General features: G+C 37.1%; 1 protein-coding gene across 2 annotated transcripts in view; it reads left to right on the top strand.

Annotated features, from left to right (window-relative positions):
* Positions 1–648: 648 nt before the first annotated feature.
* The window catches only part of LOC127617307 (PDZ and LIM domain protein 7-like), a 55,210-nt gene continuing 40,548 nt past the window's right edge, over positions 649–15,310 (top strand). The window contains exons 1-2 of one of the 2 annotated variants that reach the window (XM_052089277.1): positions 649–798; positions 3,091–3,189. In XM_052089277.1, the coding sequence (XP_051945237.1) occupies positions 778–798; positions 3,091–3,189 (120 nt within the window). In that variant the 5' untranslated portion in view covers positions 649–777. Of the gene's footprint in view, positions 799–2,022; positions 2,170–3,090; positions 3,190–15,310 lie in introns of those variants that run through there. The other variant, XM_052089279.1, reaches the window with a different exon arrangement.

A 15,310-nucleotide genomic window follows, 5' to 3' on the forward strand; every position in this document is an offset into this window, starting at 1 on the left:
ATGTTTGTTGTTTATTGTGCATTTCTTTAAAAAAGAAATTGGGGGTCCCACAACGAAAGTTATTTTATTTTTATTTTTTTATACTAAAAGCTGTAAATAAAACTCAAGCAGCTGTTATGGCTCAATCAGACAGTTTTAGGGGGCCCTCTAGTGGCCCAAGAGGGAAGGGATAATGTAACTACAAGGAGAGAGTTGTATCTTGATGTGACACACGCTTAAAGGGGTTTTCGTCATCATGAAGCACAACTAGACCTACAAGTAATTTATAAATACATTTTTGCGTTTTGTGTTATTAATATATTCCTATTTTAAGTTAATCTATCTATCTATCTATCTATCTATCTATCTATCTATCTATCTATCTATCTATCTATCTATCTATCTATCTATCTGTCTGTCTGTCTGTCTGTCTGTCTGTCTGTCTATCTATCTGTCTATCTGTCTGTCTGTCTGTCTATCTATCTATCTATCTATCTGTTAAAAAAACTTTCACAATGAACCATTTATTTTTTCATTGGGGAAAACAACATCCCTGTATTTACCCACAAACTTTATTCTCATTTGAATATACATGTCAGTCAGGCCTTCCGAGCCGTGCGTCAGCCCCCCACGTGACCCATGACGTATTATCAGAATCCTACTAAAAGAAATCCAACGGGGAAACCTGCGGCTCCTGCGCGAGACCTGACGCCCAATTCCAGAAAGTTGTGAAGTTTATTTGATCTCTATTTATCACAACAATTCACTGTCCACCACATCAAGAGAAAGCCCGCAGCGATGTCTAAAGATCAGAAGGAGGTAATTGCACACCAACTTCTTTTTGGATGTACCGGCAGCAAATGAACTTTACCAGACAGTGGATCACGTTACTAGGTTACGTAGATTCAAATGAGAAGTCTTGCTACAGTAAAATGCAAAAGTTTAACTTATCCTCTTGGTCTGTGTGTATATTAAAGGAGCAAGTTTGTTGTGTTTGTTATAGTTTTGGACTAATCTTAGTTTTGTTATAGTGATACAAAGTAAGAGTTTAGTAGTGGAGCTTTTCTATGCATGCAATTACAAAATGTTGTGATGCATTAGTGATACATTTATATTATAATACTGTTTGATATTTAATCTACATTTTCTAGTGCTTGTGTGTGTGTGTGTGTGTGTGTGTGTGTGTGTGTGTATATATATATATATATATATATATATATATATATATATATATATATATATATATATATATATATATATATATATATAATGTATATGTATATATGTATATGTATATATGTGTGAATCTTATTAATCAATATATATTAATTTAGCTTAAACACAGCACATTTTAGTCTTCGTTATGCGTTTTATTCCACTTTTAACAATTTAGCTTTTTATTTTATTTGTAATATCACCCTGATATTCTGAATGAGTATTATTTTGAAAAGTAATTTTTATCCAAGAGACAAACGCAAATTGGAGGTAGTTTGTGGAAAATTATAATATGCAGCATATAGAGACCTTTCAGAGTGTATAATGTTCTCTCAATTACTGTTTCACCACAGGGCAAAACACAGCACCCATTTTGTCCTCTCTATTTGTATTCAGTGTGACTTAACCTGCTTTGGGTGGCAAGGTGTTGTCATTTAAAACATACATTAAAAGCACAATGCTAAAAGACCCTCAAGTATGTATTGCTTAATGTCTTCTCAATTGCAGTTTAACCACACGGCAATACAGCCATGGCTCTCAAATTGCTGTTTGACATACCCAGCTTTGGGTGCTATACAGTGTTGACGTCTGAAACATATGCTATCCATATTGAGAGCAACATTCCCTTGGCTTTCTGCCCAAACAACCTGCTTTCTGATGTCTTTTCTCACCGTATAAAACTTTAAATGTTACAACTTAAGCCAGAGAATCTGAAGTAGTAGATGTTTTCTCTTGCCTCCCTCTCTCCTTCTCTCCCCCCCCCCCTCGTGGGTGTTGGGCTGAAATAGTTTGGTGTAGATTTACATTCCTTATATAGCCTGTGGAGTAGGAGAGACATGGACCAAACCCTTGTCACAAAGAAGGAGGGGAGGTAGTTGAGCTTTGCCAACATTGAGAAAGTCGGGCTGCATCGCAGTGCCAGATTTCCACTTGGTTTTCTGGAGGTTTGGGTGAGAAGATTGCTCGTGGCATAAGGTATGTGTGTGCCACCCTGTAACTGGTACACTCAGAATGGGATTGAATAGCCTCTGGAGTTTGGAAGCGGTAGCCGGTGTTCTCATAAGTCACAGGGAGGAGGAAAATGTCATGCTTTAAGCTCCGGTTGTCCTTGGCTCATTAAATGGCTTTTCATTTTTATGTCATGTACAGTTTGCTTCTGTGTGACATAAACCAATGACATAATGAACAGAGTGATGCAATGACGATCTTGTGGCTGGTGCCAGTGGTGGATTACTTTTAGTTTGGTGGCATTAAGAGATAATGGGTTATTAAATTAATCTGCTTTTAACTGTAAATGTGTCATTATGATGATACTTAATGCACTATATGTGTCTTGACTGCCTTTGACTTTATATTTCATTATACAATGTCCTTTTTTGCCTACTTTGAGTTTTGGATTTGTTAAGTACGATAGTGTGTAGATAATGTGCACTTTCAGTGCTTCATTGTTGAACAGTTATTTTCAATTTACTTTGCAAACACTGTATTGGGGCATTTTTCTGTCACCTACCTGTTCATTCATTTAGATAAAGCAGGTTCTCAAATTTCGAATGCGAACTCCGCCGTTTTCCCATAAACAAACAGTCAGCACAGGAATAATAGCACTTTCTAATGGTTCCTGTATTGTTAATGTCAAACTATTTAGACAGTGTTTACCATCAGTTGTATTGAATAATCTCCATGTTAAGCACTGATATTAAGCCTTTGTTTGACTATTCAATGTATCTGCCAATCCAAGAGGTTATTGGATCTAATTTGCGGACAATACTACAATGTCAGATGTCAACGGCAAACAGTACATTGTTCACGTTTGTGGGTTTGGAATGTTTGGTTTCAGCCTCTTAAAACATTATTACGTGTAGTGAAGAGTACAGTAATCTTTCTGTTTCTTTCCAGGCCATGAATATATATTGTGTAACACTCAATGGACCTGCTCCCTGGGGTTTCCGTCTTCAGGGAGGCAAGGACTTCAACATGCCCCTGACCGTTTCCAGGGTAAGTGACCTACATGTTGGATTTCATGTACCGATATACTATAAAGCACAACAGTAGAATTCCGGAAGTAAAAACCCTCTTTATTCTCCATAGATAAGTTGATTTTTAACTAAGTATATCATATAAACCTTTAAAGACAGACCAGTGAGCTCTGAAGTTGTTAGTCTGTGGTATATGCTTATGTTGTGGCCATCATTCTGTGTTATTTCAACTTTAATTAAAAAAAAAAAAAAGACTTGTTTATTTGCGATATTTCTGGTGAAAAACTGCAGTACCCATGAATTCTGCACCTACTTCCATGACGCAACCTTGTTGGTCTTCCAACAGTCTCATAATACTTTATATTAATTTATATCTGAATATTTTGAAAATAATTTCAAAATGTATTGTTTCTATATTCTATAATCAACAATTTAAAATCTTTGTACTTAATATGTTTTTAATTTGATAAAATCATCAGCAATGCTTCATGGGATTGTAGTTCATCAAAGTTTGTAATGTGGCTCACCTAAGAGCTGGTTGGTTTGGTTCATGGCCTAGAACTCTTTTGAATGATTTTATGAAATCCCTATGGGGGAAAAATAAAGGGAATGGGAAAAACGCACTTCTGGAACCAAGACGGTAAAAAAGTGGATGGGCACTGTTGCACTCTATTTCCGAATTCACATTGAAGAACTACAAAACCCATAATCTTTAGTGTGATCCACCAATCAGAAAAGTCGCTGTAACCATTGCAACTAAAAATGCGGCAAAAGAGCTCAACATTGTCCATCCACTCCCCTGAAACATTGCAAATAATATACTGTATTCGAGTCCGCCTCCTTCACTCTCAAATATTTTGGATATCTGAATATTTTGCAATACATATTCAATTGTTTTATAATTAAAATCAATGACTTTAAGTCAGTAGTTTAATATTCTGCCATCGTTTTTGATTTGATCATGTCATTCATAATGCTTCATAGGTTGAGAAGTTGAGACCTTAAATTTATGGCCTTCTACCTCCATCTCTTTTAAATTTCATATACAATAACTATGGCAAAATTCGGACAGAGAAAGTTACTTGTCACTTGGATTTTGTTGGTGCTGCAATTTTCACTCTTTTTACTCTGAATCTGACCTTTGTTGAGCCAAAACCATAAGTCATAGGACAGTTCATTGTTTAAGACACTAAAAGATCATTAATCTAATTTTGACAAAATGTGTAGTTACTATGTTTTGCCTCTAGAACGGTACCATAGTTAATATATATGTTGTGTTTACAGCTCAAACTGTCTGCTGCTTATAAATTATGTATTCATCTCATTCTTTCCCTTTTAACATTTCAATTTGACAAATGAACGAGGCATATCGCAGCCTTCATTTAGATAGCATGGACCCATCACTCACTCAGGGTGTTTCCAGCCCCGTAATGAGATGTTCACCAATTCTGTGTCAGTTTACAGTCCTGCCTCAGAGAGCAGAAAGACATCAAACACAGCCTCAAAAGGAAATGCAATAGAGTTAATGAGAACAGTCTGCTCACTACTTCATGAGGTCGATTTCGACACTTGCATTCCTTCAGAAACAAGTCACCGCTTGATATCAACCCTGTTAAAAAAGGACTGCTTAAGATCTTCATTCATATGTCTCCTCACAAGGATATGTTTTGCTTTGTTTAGTTTCCAGCATGTGTTATTCTCTCTATAAGGTCATTGACTCTTGGCTTAATGGCACCTCCAATAGACCATATTGAACAGATCAGGTCCAGACATGGCATTTCCATTCCTTATATGAGCAGTATTGTTTGTAGTATGCACACAACATCAGCGTTGTTGTGGACATGGCAGGTCCTATTGTAGTGGTACAAACATCGTGGGAATGAATAACAAGGCCTTGGTTTGAATTTAGGTGGTCCTATCCCAGCTTGATATGGAGTGAAAGCTAGAAGTAAGCCATTTGTTGGTTGATTTCTCTGAAAAGTGTAAAAAAAATAGTGTCTTAGTGGTATGTCCAAAACATTTCTCTGTTTGTTTTAGAATTGTGACCAGCCTGACTTGGCAACATAGTGCCAAGTATACAACCAATAGTGTAAGTTTGGGGTGGGGCTGTTTGGTTGAAACCTGTTTGAAAACGGTCATAATTTTTGGAATTTGATTTGGTGACGCTAGTGCAGCAGAAAAATACCTTTGAGGGCAAATGGGAATGCATTGGGAATTAGGAAACTTGCAGTAATGCATTGCTTATGAGACCAGGAATGTGTATTAAAATGATAGTTCACCCAAACATTTTATTTCTCTGATTTACTCACCCTCATGCCATCCCAGATGTTTGACTTTCTTTCTTCTGCAGAACACAAATTAAAATATTAGAAGAATATTTCAGCTATGTAGGTCCATACAATGCAAGTGAAACTCACATAAAGAGAGTATAAAAGTACACCATATGGCTCCAGTGGTTAAATCCATTCAGACAAGATGTGATGGGTGTGGGTGAGAAACCGATACATATTTAAATAATTTGTTTCTTTTGTCAGAAATTCTCCTCCCTGCCCATTAAGGGGTGATATGCAAGAAGGATGTGAATCACCAAAAACAGAAGGGGAATGAGAAAGTGAAAATAAAGTGGAAATTGACTGAGCAGGGAGGATAATTTATATTAAATAAGACTTAAATATTGATCTGTTTCTCACCCACACCTATCAAGTCACTTCAGAATATATGGATTTAACCACCAGAGTCATCTGGAGTACTTTTATTTTACCCTTATGTGGATTTTGGAGCTTCAAAATTTTGGCACTCATTCGCTTTAATTGCATGGACATTAAGAGCTGAGAAACACTTCTAAAAACTCTTTGTTTGTGTTCAGCAGAAGAAAGACAGACATATCTTGGATGGCATGAGGGTAAAAAGACAACGAGACAACTTTTTTTGTTGTTGTTTTTTTAAGGATATCTTGTAGCAATTCATTGCTCATAAGACCAGGAATGTGTATTAAGAAAGTTACTAGGATACGTTTGGATTTCATGTTTACTTTAAAAGGGTTTTGTCATGCATTTTTTAAATTGTTTTTTTATGTTATTTGTGGTTCACACAATATTAGGAAAGTTTTTTTTTTTGCACCAAAAAAAAAAACAGTAAAATATTTGTAAAACGTGATGAATTTCCATCTTCATTCTGATCCTCTTGTCAAAAATGCTTGGTTTTGGTGCTGCTACTCCTTCGATACTTGACCGTAAATGCCCTCTGTCCTGATTGGCTCTCTGCTCTTGACTGACCTGCTCTCTCAATGTCATCTCACTTCCGACCTCTACTGGGTGGGGCTACAGAACTGATAAGGTAAAGTAGGCGGCGATGTGTTCGTTGTGGAGGCAGTCAGATGCAATTGTAGAGAACGAATCATTTTGGCAGCTTGGTTTCAACAAATTCTCTTTTTGCAGTGTAGAGGATGTTTTGAGTTCTGAAACTTACAGTAAGTTTTTATAGTACAATGGCCTCTTATATTTCAAAATATCAAGGTAAATTTGACTCCTCCTGTCATGACCCTTTTAAGAGAGAATTAATGCTTCTTGTTGGTATCACGTAAAACACTTCAGCTTCCATCTTAGCCCTTTGCAAGACTAAACTTTTTGATGATTTCTTGGCATACCTTGCATTATCTGACATGGTAGTATAACTTGGAGCTGTGTACATCTGTTTTGCCCTTATTCATCTGTCAGCATTGATGACCTGCTCTAACACTTCTTTACATGTCTGCTTGAGTCAAAATGGTGACTTCATCTGTCAGTGTGAGAGCCGGTCATAAAGCCCCCCGCTGCTGCCAGATGTTATGCAATAACAGGCGCATGTCTGTGCGTATCATTGTTAACCTGATTTAGCTTCTCATAAAGCACAGTGCAGGTCTTGCGTTGATGAAGAATGATGTAATTTGCAGGACAGAACAGATACCAGCATCTCCTCATGCTAGAGCAAACATGGCAAAACTGATGTCTATCATAGAAATGAAGGATTAAGCATTGTATTGTTTCAGTAAAGCTGCAGGAACTACCTCATCTTTGCTTCCAAGAAATGGAAATTGCACAAAAGGGTGTTTCTTCAGCTTGGACGCTTATGGCTCTGTGGACTTTTAGGTTAAGAAGAAGGAAAAAAAAAAACTCTCAGAAAAACACTTTTAACACTCTTACTAGTTTTATATTTATATTATATTATATTTATGCATTCGGCAGACGCTTTTATCCAAAGCGACTTACAGTGCACTTATTACAGGGACAATCCCCCTAGAACAACCTGGAGTTAAGTGCCTTGCTCAAGGACACAATGGTGGTGGCCGTGGGGTTCGAACCAGCGACCGTCTGAATAACAGCCCTGTGCTTTAGCCATTACGCCACCACCACTACTAGTTACTATTACTATTTAATTTGTCCACCGGCTGTCAACATTTTTCGGAATAATCATGAACATTTCCACCACAATATCATTTCCAAATTTTTTAGCATTGTCGATTACATTTTAAACTGTGCCCCTCAACCTGAACCTAACCATCAGTGGGGTAAATATTTAATGTTAGAGGGAAAGATGCAAGTTATGATTATGGGAACATCGTTACTTCCTGGTTTCAACACTGTATCTAAACCTGGGTCTCCGATGCTGTTGTTCCGGACATGCCGCAGGGCAAGGTAAACATACTGGAGCCGGTGCAAAAATGTCTGATAGGTGATGTCGCTTGTCAGTGAGTCGGCATAATGTGGCCGATCCTAGGGTAACAGAACTCATCTTTACAAAAGAACAGGGTTTCCACTCTTTTGACCAATGAAATTCCATGACTTTTCCATAAACTTTTTCAGATGTTTGTAATTTACTGGATTCAGGATTTTAAAAATTATTTTGATTCAGACCAATTCACTAATTAATCATTCAGATATATGAGCCATTTTGACTCATTGTTGACCCAAAAAGAAAGATTATCTTACAAATCAGACATTACTATGGCTTGCAAGCATATTTTAGGGGCCATTCACACCGAACTAGATTTTCCAATGTTTAAATGTAAAAGTGCATTAGACTCTTGCTCAGTCATCTTGCTCAGATGTGCGAAGGTCTTTCATCACTATTTCTCGCACGGTCAACATTTTGAATTGAAACAATGGATTCCTAATTAGCCATTCACACCTGGAGGGAACATTCGCACCGAATCGCGTAGACGAAACGCCATAGGATGAAGTGCTTTGACCAATAAACTATGAGCTTTGGATCATGTGTCAGAAGCTGTTGCAGTTACAAAACAATCTCAAAACAAAGCATAGAAAGCAGTTTTGACCACATTAAATGCTGAAGGAATTGAGGAATTAATCCTGATCCAGCAGTGAGGATGTGTATTTCATTTGCATCAAATGATGTTGCTGCATCACTGTCTTGCATCCCCTTTAAAAATGATCTGATCTTTATATTTATGTATGGCCCCTTGCTCTGTATGGCCTACAAAAGAGCAATATCAAGCTGTTTAGATATTTTTAGAGGAAAACTAGAAAGAAATTGCATTCTTATGATTTTATCAATTTCCATGGCTTTTCTAGGCCTGGAAACACATTTGAAAAAATTTGATATTTCCATGATTTTGCGAGCCCTTTAAGAAATATTGAACTAGTTTGATTTTTACATTTTGTTTTGATAGACATAGTTAATATTTTTATGATGGATTTTCACATTTTAAGGTTGAAAGTCTGGATTTGGGAGAATTATAAAATGATACAACCTATACATGCAATAGAAGACATTTGAAAAGTGAAATTATTTGATATATATTCTATTCGCTGTTAACTACCATAATACGTTTCACATGACTTGCGTTAGAACGTGCCATAGGTTTAACACATCAGAGTAAAGCGAACACTTCATACCTCACACATCCTGCACCTCATGACAGACACGAAAAATGATTTGCAAAGGAATGTTACAGCCAGACAACTTCCTACATTCAGGTTGACATCAGTGAGTCATTACCATGACAGGAGGTGAGTCATTAGGCATGTTTGTTCAGTCGTCTGAGATGAAGCACTCCTTTTGAAGGTGATTTGCGAGTCTGATATGAAGGATCATTCATCTTGAAGGATGGTAACGCCCTCTTACAATGCAGAACTGTCTAGTTATTTAACATTAACTCATGGCTGGGTTGAGAAGGGTCATGATGTAATAAAGATAAGCTCTATCCACAGGTTCAAAAGAGGAGTTTATTAAGATGGGTTTTACCCCCCTCTCCTTGTTGGAAAGTTGAGAAGAAAGAGGTTTAAGAGAGAGGTTTTACAGGCAGGGACAAACACTGCCTGACATTTAAACAGGAGAATGATGGCTTATTTATGGACACACATTTGACGTATTAATTAATGGTGCTTACTAAACCTAACCGTCAGTATTAGACTTTGGAATGTAACTCATCCCACACCGTTTGAGCTAAGGACATGAATGATACCTTAAATCACGCGGCTGGTTGATGAAAGTATGCTATTACTTTTCGAAGTGACTGGGATTTATGATTTTTGACTGGCGGTCAGTAAACCGGTGATACAAATCCTTTAGACCTGTATTGAAATGTATGACCTGAGCTATAAAGGAATCATTTTATCATAAACACCTCTTCCATTACTGGTACAAGTGACATTAAGGACTGTATTTTTCCCATGTCACAAGTAGGGTTTTAATTCACCAGCTGACGGGACTTCGAGGTTATCAGGCATTCAATGTTTCTCCAAACATTTTCCTTTCACTCCTCCTATCCTCTACTCCACCTCTTCCTATTCTCTGTCCATCGCACACATCGGCACATTTCTACAGCATTCCTGGGATATTTAACACCACTCTCCTGTTCCTGACAACAGAGCTGCCCTTTGTCTGATCTTTGCACCCACTGTCTATGAATGTCTCCATCCAGCGTTCCCCAAACCAGATGTCAATGTTCTCGGCCCTCAAAGGAATACTTTCCTGATGAAATCAGTGAAAGTGAAGCCAACACAAGACACCCAAACATGCATGTTAAGCTAGCAGCCTAAATTAAGGACATAACAGAGACTAGAGGCCGACTGATAACGAAGGTGGTGAAAAAATCCAATTAAATGATGAACCAAAATGAATAAAATCCCAGGTGTTGTGTATTGTTCATCCAAAATCCCCTAAAATAACCAGACAACATTTTTTATTTTGCGCATTGTGTGGGACTAAAGCTGCACTACAGAACTTTATGACACTACAGAACTCTAGCTACATCTGTGGTTGAAACCTAAAATGTGAAGAAATAAATAACTCTAGTATTTACATATTTCCAATGAATGAAGAATTTTACACTTCTAGCACTTTTCTGACACTGCACGCAAAGTGATGTTATACCCTTGAGCGCTGGGACTCTAAATCACCACCAGTTACCAGTAAATTTGAATGATTATTTAAGTGTTTCATCTACTATTAATGTATGTATTTTACTATATCAATTTAAGAAGTGAAATTTGTAATATGGTTGATATGAGTTCAGTGGAACACTTTATTATTTGATATTATATTGTACAGCCTCAGTTGATAATGCAAGTAAACCATAACACTACAATAGTACGTCTATGTACTGCACAATATGACAAAACTAAAAATAAAGTAAACTAAAAACAAACGAGGATTCAATAATGATGGGGTTGAAATATTCTTTCTTAAACATGACAATAATACAGTATGCTGAAATGTACAATATAATAATTACAATAACAAGTTTCACAGTTGTACGCTAAACTAATTAACATGTACATAATTGTGACTGGGCCAAAATAAATAAGAAAACCGAGGCACACACAGGGAATCTCCTTATATAAAATACTCAGATGTCATGAATATTAGTAAACGCATTACAGTAACTGACAATTTACTGTAACTTACAGTAACAGACAATGTAGCTACATTGTGATCTGTAAACAATTAAGTAATGTTCGATTCATAAAAACATGACAACCAATTTAACCTTCAACAAACTTACCAGAAAACATTTCCAAGCATTATAGTTTACATTATAGTATACTTTGCCAAACAGTTAACAGATAGACGTCCATACAGACTGCAGCGATGCTGTCCTGAGTGTGTGACAGTGACTGACTGAACTGAACAGTGTAGTTTCCCCAGCCAGAAAAACGCAACAGCCGCTACTAATTTTCTGTGTTTACAAACATGACGTAAAAGAATGGATGGCAAAAGCCAGCATTTTTGCTTCAATAAAATGGTTTTGTTGGCTTACCATAGTGAATTGGGGTAAGACAAGGACATTGAAGACTGATAAAAAAAAATGTAGTTATGTACTCAATCAATAATTAAATTTTTGTTAATTTTAACCAAAAGTTATTCCATATTGCAGCTTTAACTATGAACAAGCCTAAAAACAAAAAAGGAACACTTATTTTCAATAGACTTGGCCCTAAAACAATGAGTATATTTGAGTATTTACCAAATTTAGCTTTTTATAGCCTACTGTATATTTGAACCAAATCAAGATGTACAGTATTTGTAATTATATGATATTTTATATTCAGTTTCTTGAGGATTAAAGTTTATTATGATTCACAAGAAATGAAGTTGGAGATACGATGCATGTGCTGACAGGGCACGTTTCCAAATAGTCACAGTTTTCTATGCATGCTCTCACTTTATAATAGATTTATCTATAACAGGTGCATTGAAGCACCATGTCATCATGACTTCTATTGTTTTCATGTGAAACTTGTTATAAATACTACTGACTAACCCTAAACTGAACCCTAACCTTAACCCTAAACAAAAATGTTTTGCATTTTGAGCATTGAGAAAATATTGAGGTTGATTGACATCCCCAAATTTGTCCTCAATGTATAGCTATGTAAACCTAAACACAAACGTTTACCTTGCTATCTAAATAAAGAACAATCTAAATTGTTATTACTGTAGATATAGCTGGCTATAAATGCTAATGACTAACTCAACCCCTAAAAGAAGAACCTTTATGGTGTGTGTGTGTGTGTGTGTGTGTGTATATATTTATTTATTTATTTATTTATTATTCTTTCCAAATCAAGATGCCCCTGGATGTTCCCAAAGGGAGGTTTTGTAAGATTTAGCTGACTTCTGGGAAAATAAAATAAAGTCCCCAAATTATATCGAAGTAAACAAGACACCCCCACACTCATTATTTTCATTATTAGCTCATTATGAACATCCATATGTTTTCATTAGTTTCATTTAGTTGAAATTAAACTCAACTGTAATTGTGTACTGTATGTATGGTGTAATCCATTCAAGATTGAGGAACAGTTTTTCTTGTGTGATTGGTGCCCTATTATTTCAGTTTTATGAGCAAAACCATAATGAAAGTTTGGCTATTCACTTGATCATGACATCATTATTCCTTTGTGCATATTACTTTGGAGATTAATTAACTAAAAGAGAACTTTTTAGCTCTGTGTTTGATTCTATTCACAGTCATTTTTCTCCATGGACCTATTCATCAGAATCTGGCATTTGATTGTTTTAACAAGATTTTCAGGGCATGTTTGTTTGCATTTGAGGGCTTTTGTTAGCTATTGAGGCAGTGTCTGCTCTAGGGAACCTCTGAAGAGTTTGCTTTAAAGCTTGGCTCTCACATGTGTGATATTTATGGCTTACTCCTATCAGCTGACGCAATTGCACTGAGGCCCAGAGTCTTGCAGCCCCCAAAAGGAAATGGAAAGTGAAATGTGGCAAGGATTTTAACAGCTAGTCCAAGGGTGGTCTTTAGGGTCACCACGTAATGCTTTGGCTCCTTCAAGAACAAAAGGACAGAGCTTTGCCTATCTATCTTTAAACTTTAAATGGGCTTTGTTTCTCAATCGGTATCATCCTTGAAATTTTCCTGACAATGCAGCATCATAAATGCAATCAAAAGTAATATATTCCTACTCTAGCTGAGTGTTGTCTGCCCACATTGTCCAACATTGGACATCCAGCATGGCTGCCATTCTCCTTGTTGTGAGCTGTTTAAATGTTTTTGTGTCATCCTGTATTTTGACGGTAGAGGGTTTAGGGTTTCTCTACGCTTCCCCCGTTGACTTGTGAAAGGTCTTAGCACAGCATTTTACTGCCAGCAGACTCAAGTCAAAGAAACAGCTGTGCTCTAAACTTGAGCCAGGAACACAGGCGGTCGTGTCCATCAGCTTTATCTGTGTACTCGCTCACTGCACACAACACTGTTCCTTCTGTACCCTGGCCACATTACCCTTGTCTCCAATTCCTTATCTTTTGCTCCCAACCTTGTCTCTTTTCTGTGCTACCATGTAGTGATTGGTAGTATGATTGGATATACTGTGGCGTGCAATTATAAAAATTTGGCAACCCGTAATGATTCTGGTATATACATATTATACTGTGTATATCCGCAACATCATAAAAAAAAATTGACAACCAGCTGAAAACTGTAGTTTCCTCTCCAAGCTATCACAGATGGGTGCTTCCAGTGTAGCCAGCTTTATTGATTATAATGGAAGTTATTTAGTCTTAATGTGTTGTGTGGCCGGTGTAGTCAAGGTGTCAATGTAGGTAGTTTACTGTTGCTGAGCAAAATTGCAACTTCTAGAGTATAGTCATACTGTCACAGGTGTGCTACTGTACATATATTTTTGCTGAAGCTGTCGATTAACACATCAATTCAGTGCAATTTTAATTATATATATATATAAAATATCACTGTAAATGTACGCAATTAATCAAGTCAATAAGTCAGACATGTGTGTGTGTGCGTGTGTGTGCGTGTGCGTGTTTTTGTGATTTACGAGGACAATTTTGTAAGTTACAAATTAGTAATTACAAGGGTATTATGCTATAAATGTGATTTATGAGGACATTTCTAGTGTCCCCATAATTCAAATCGCTTAAAAATCATACTAAACAATGTTTTATTGAAAATGTAAAAATGCAGAAGGTTTTCTGTGAGGGTTAGGTTTAGGGGTTGTGTTAGGTTTAGAGGATAGAATCTATAGTTTGTACAGTATAAAAGTCATTATGTCTATGGAAAGTCCTCATAATGATAGGTAGACCAATGTGTGTGTGTGTGTGTGTGTGTGTGTGTGTGTGTGTGTGTGTGTGTGTGTGTGTGTGTGTGTGTGTGTGTGTGTGTGTGTGTGTGTGTGTTGTGTGTGTGTGTGTGTGTGTGTGTGTGTGTGTGTGTGTGTGTGTGTGTGTGTGTGTGTGTGTGTGTGTGTACAGGCTGAATTCCAAAAAAATGTCCTGTGAGAACAGTAGTCATAGGCTTATGTTCAATGCAATGGAAATAAACCAAACAATATGTTCAATTGTAAGGCCATATTTGTATCATGTAATCAATGCTTTACTAGTCTGACAGTATAATGTAATGTCTTTTTAATTATCTGAAAATAAAAATGCATGTATGTATTTATGTGTGTGTGTGTGTGTGTGTGTGTGTATATATATATGTATATGTATGCATATATGTAAACTCAGTAAAAAAAATAAATGTCCTCTCAATTTCAACTGCTTTTATTTTCAACAAACATAACATGTGTAAATATTTGTATGAACATAAAAAGATTCAACATCTACAACAAAAACTGAACAAGTTTCACAGACACGTGACTAACAGAAATTGAATAATGTGTCCCTGAACAAAAGGGGGGGGGGGGTGTAACAGTCAGTGTCTGGTGTGGCCACCAGCTGCATTAAGTACTTCAGTGCATCTCCTCCTCATGGACCGCACCAGATTTGCCAGTTCTTGCTGTGAGATGTTACCCCACTCTTCCACCAAGGCACTTGCATGTTCCAGGACATTTCTGGGGGGAATGGCCCTAGCCCTCACCCTCCGATACAACAGGTCCCAGACGTGCTCAATGGGATTGAGATCCGGGCTTTTCACTGGCTATGGCAGAACATTGACATTCCTGTCTTCCAGGAAATAATGCACAGAATGAGCAGTATGGCTGGTGGCATTGTCATGCTGGAAGGTCATATCAGGATGAGCCTGCAAGAAGGGTACCACATGAGGGAGGCTTCCCTGTAATGCACAGTGTTGAGATTGCCAGCAGTGATAACAAGCTCAGTCTGATGGTGCTGTGACACACCGCCCCAGACCATGACGGACCCTCCACCTCCAAATCGAT

The sequence above is a fragment of the Xyrauchen texanus genome, chromosome 23, assembly GCF_025860055.1.
Source record: "Xyrauchen texanus isolate HMW12.3.18 chromosome 23, RBS_HiC_50CHRs, whole genome shotgun sequence".
NCBI classification, from domain to species: domain Eukaryota; kingdom Metazoa; phylum Chordata; class Actinopteri; order Cypriniformes; family Catostomidae; genus Xyrauchen; species Xyrauchen texanus.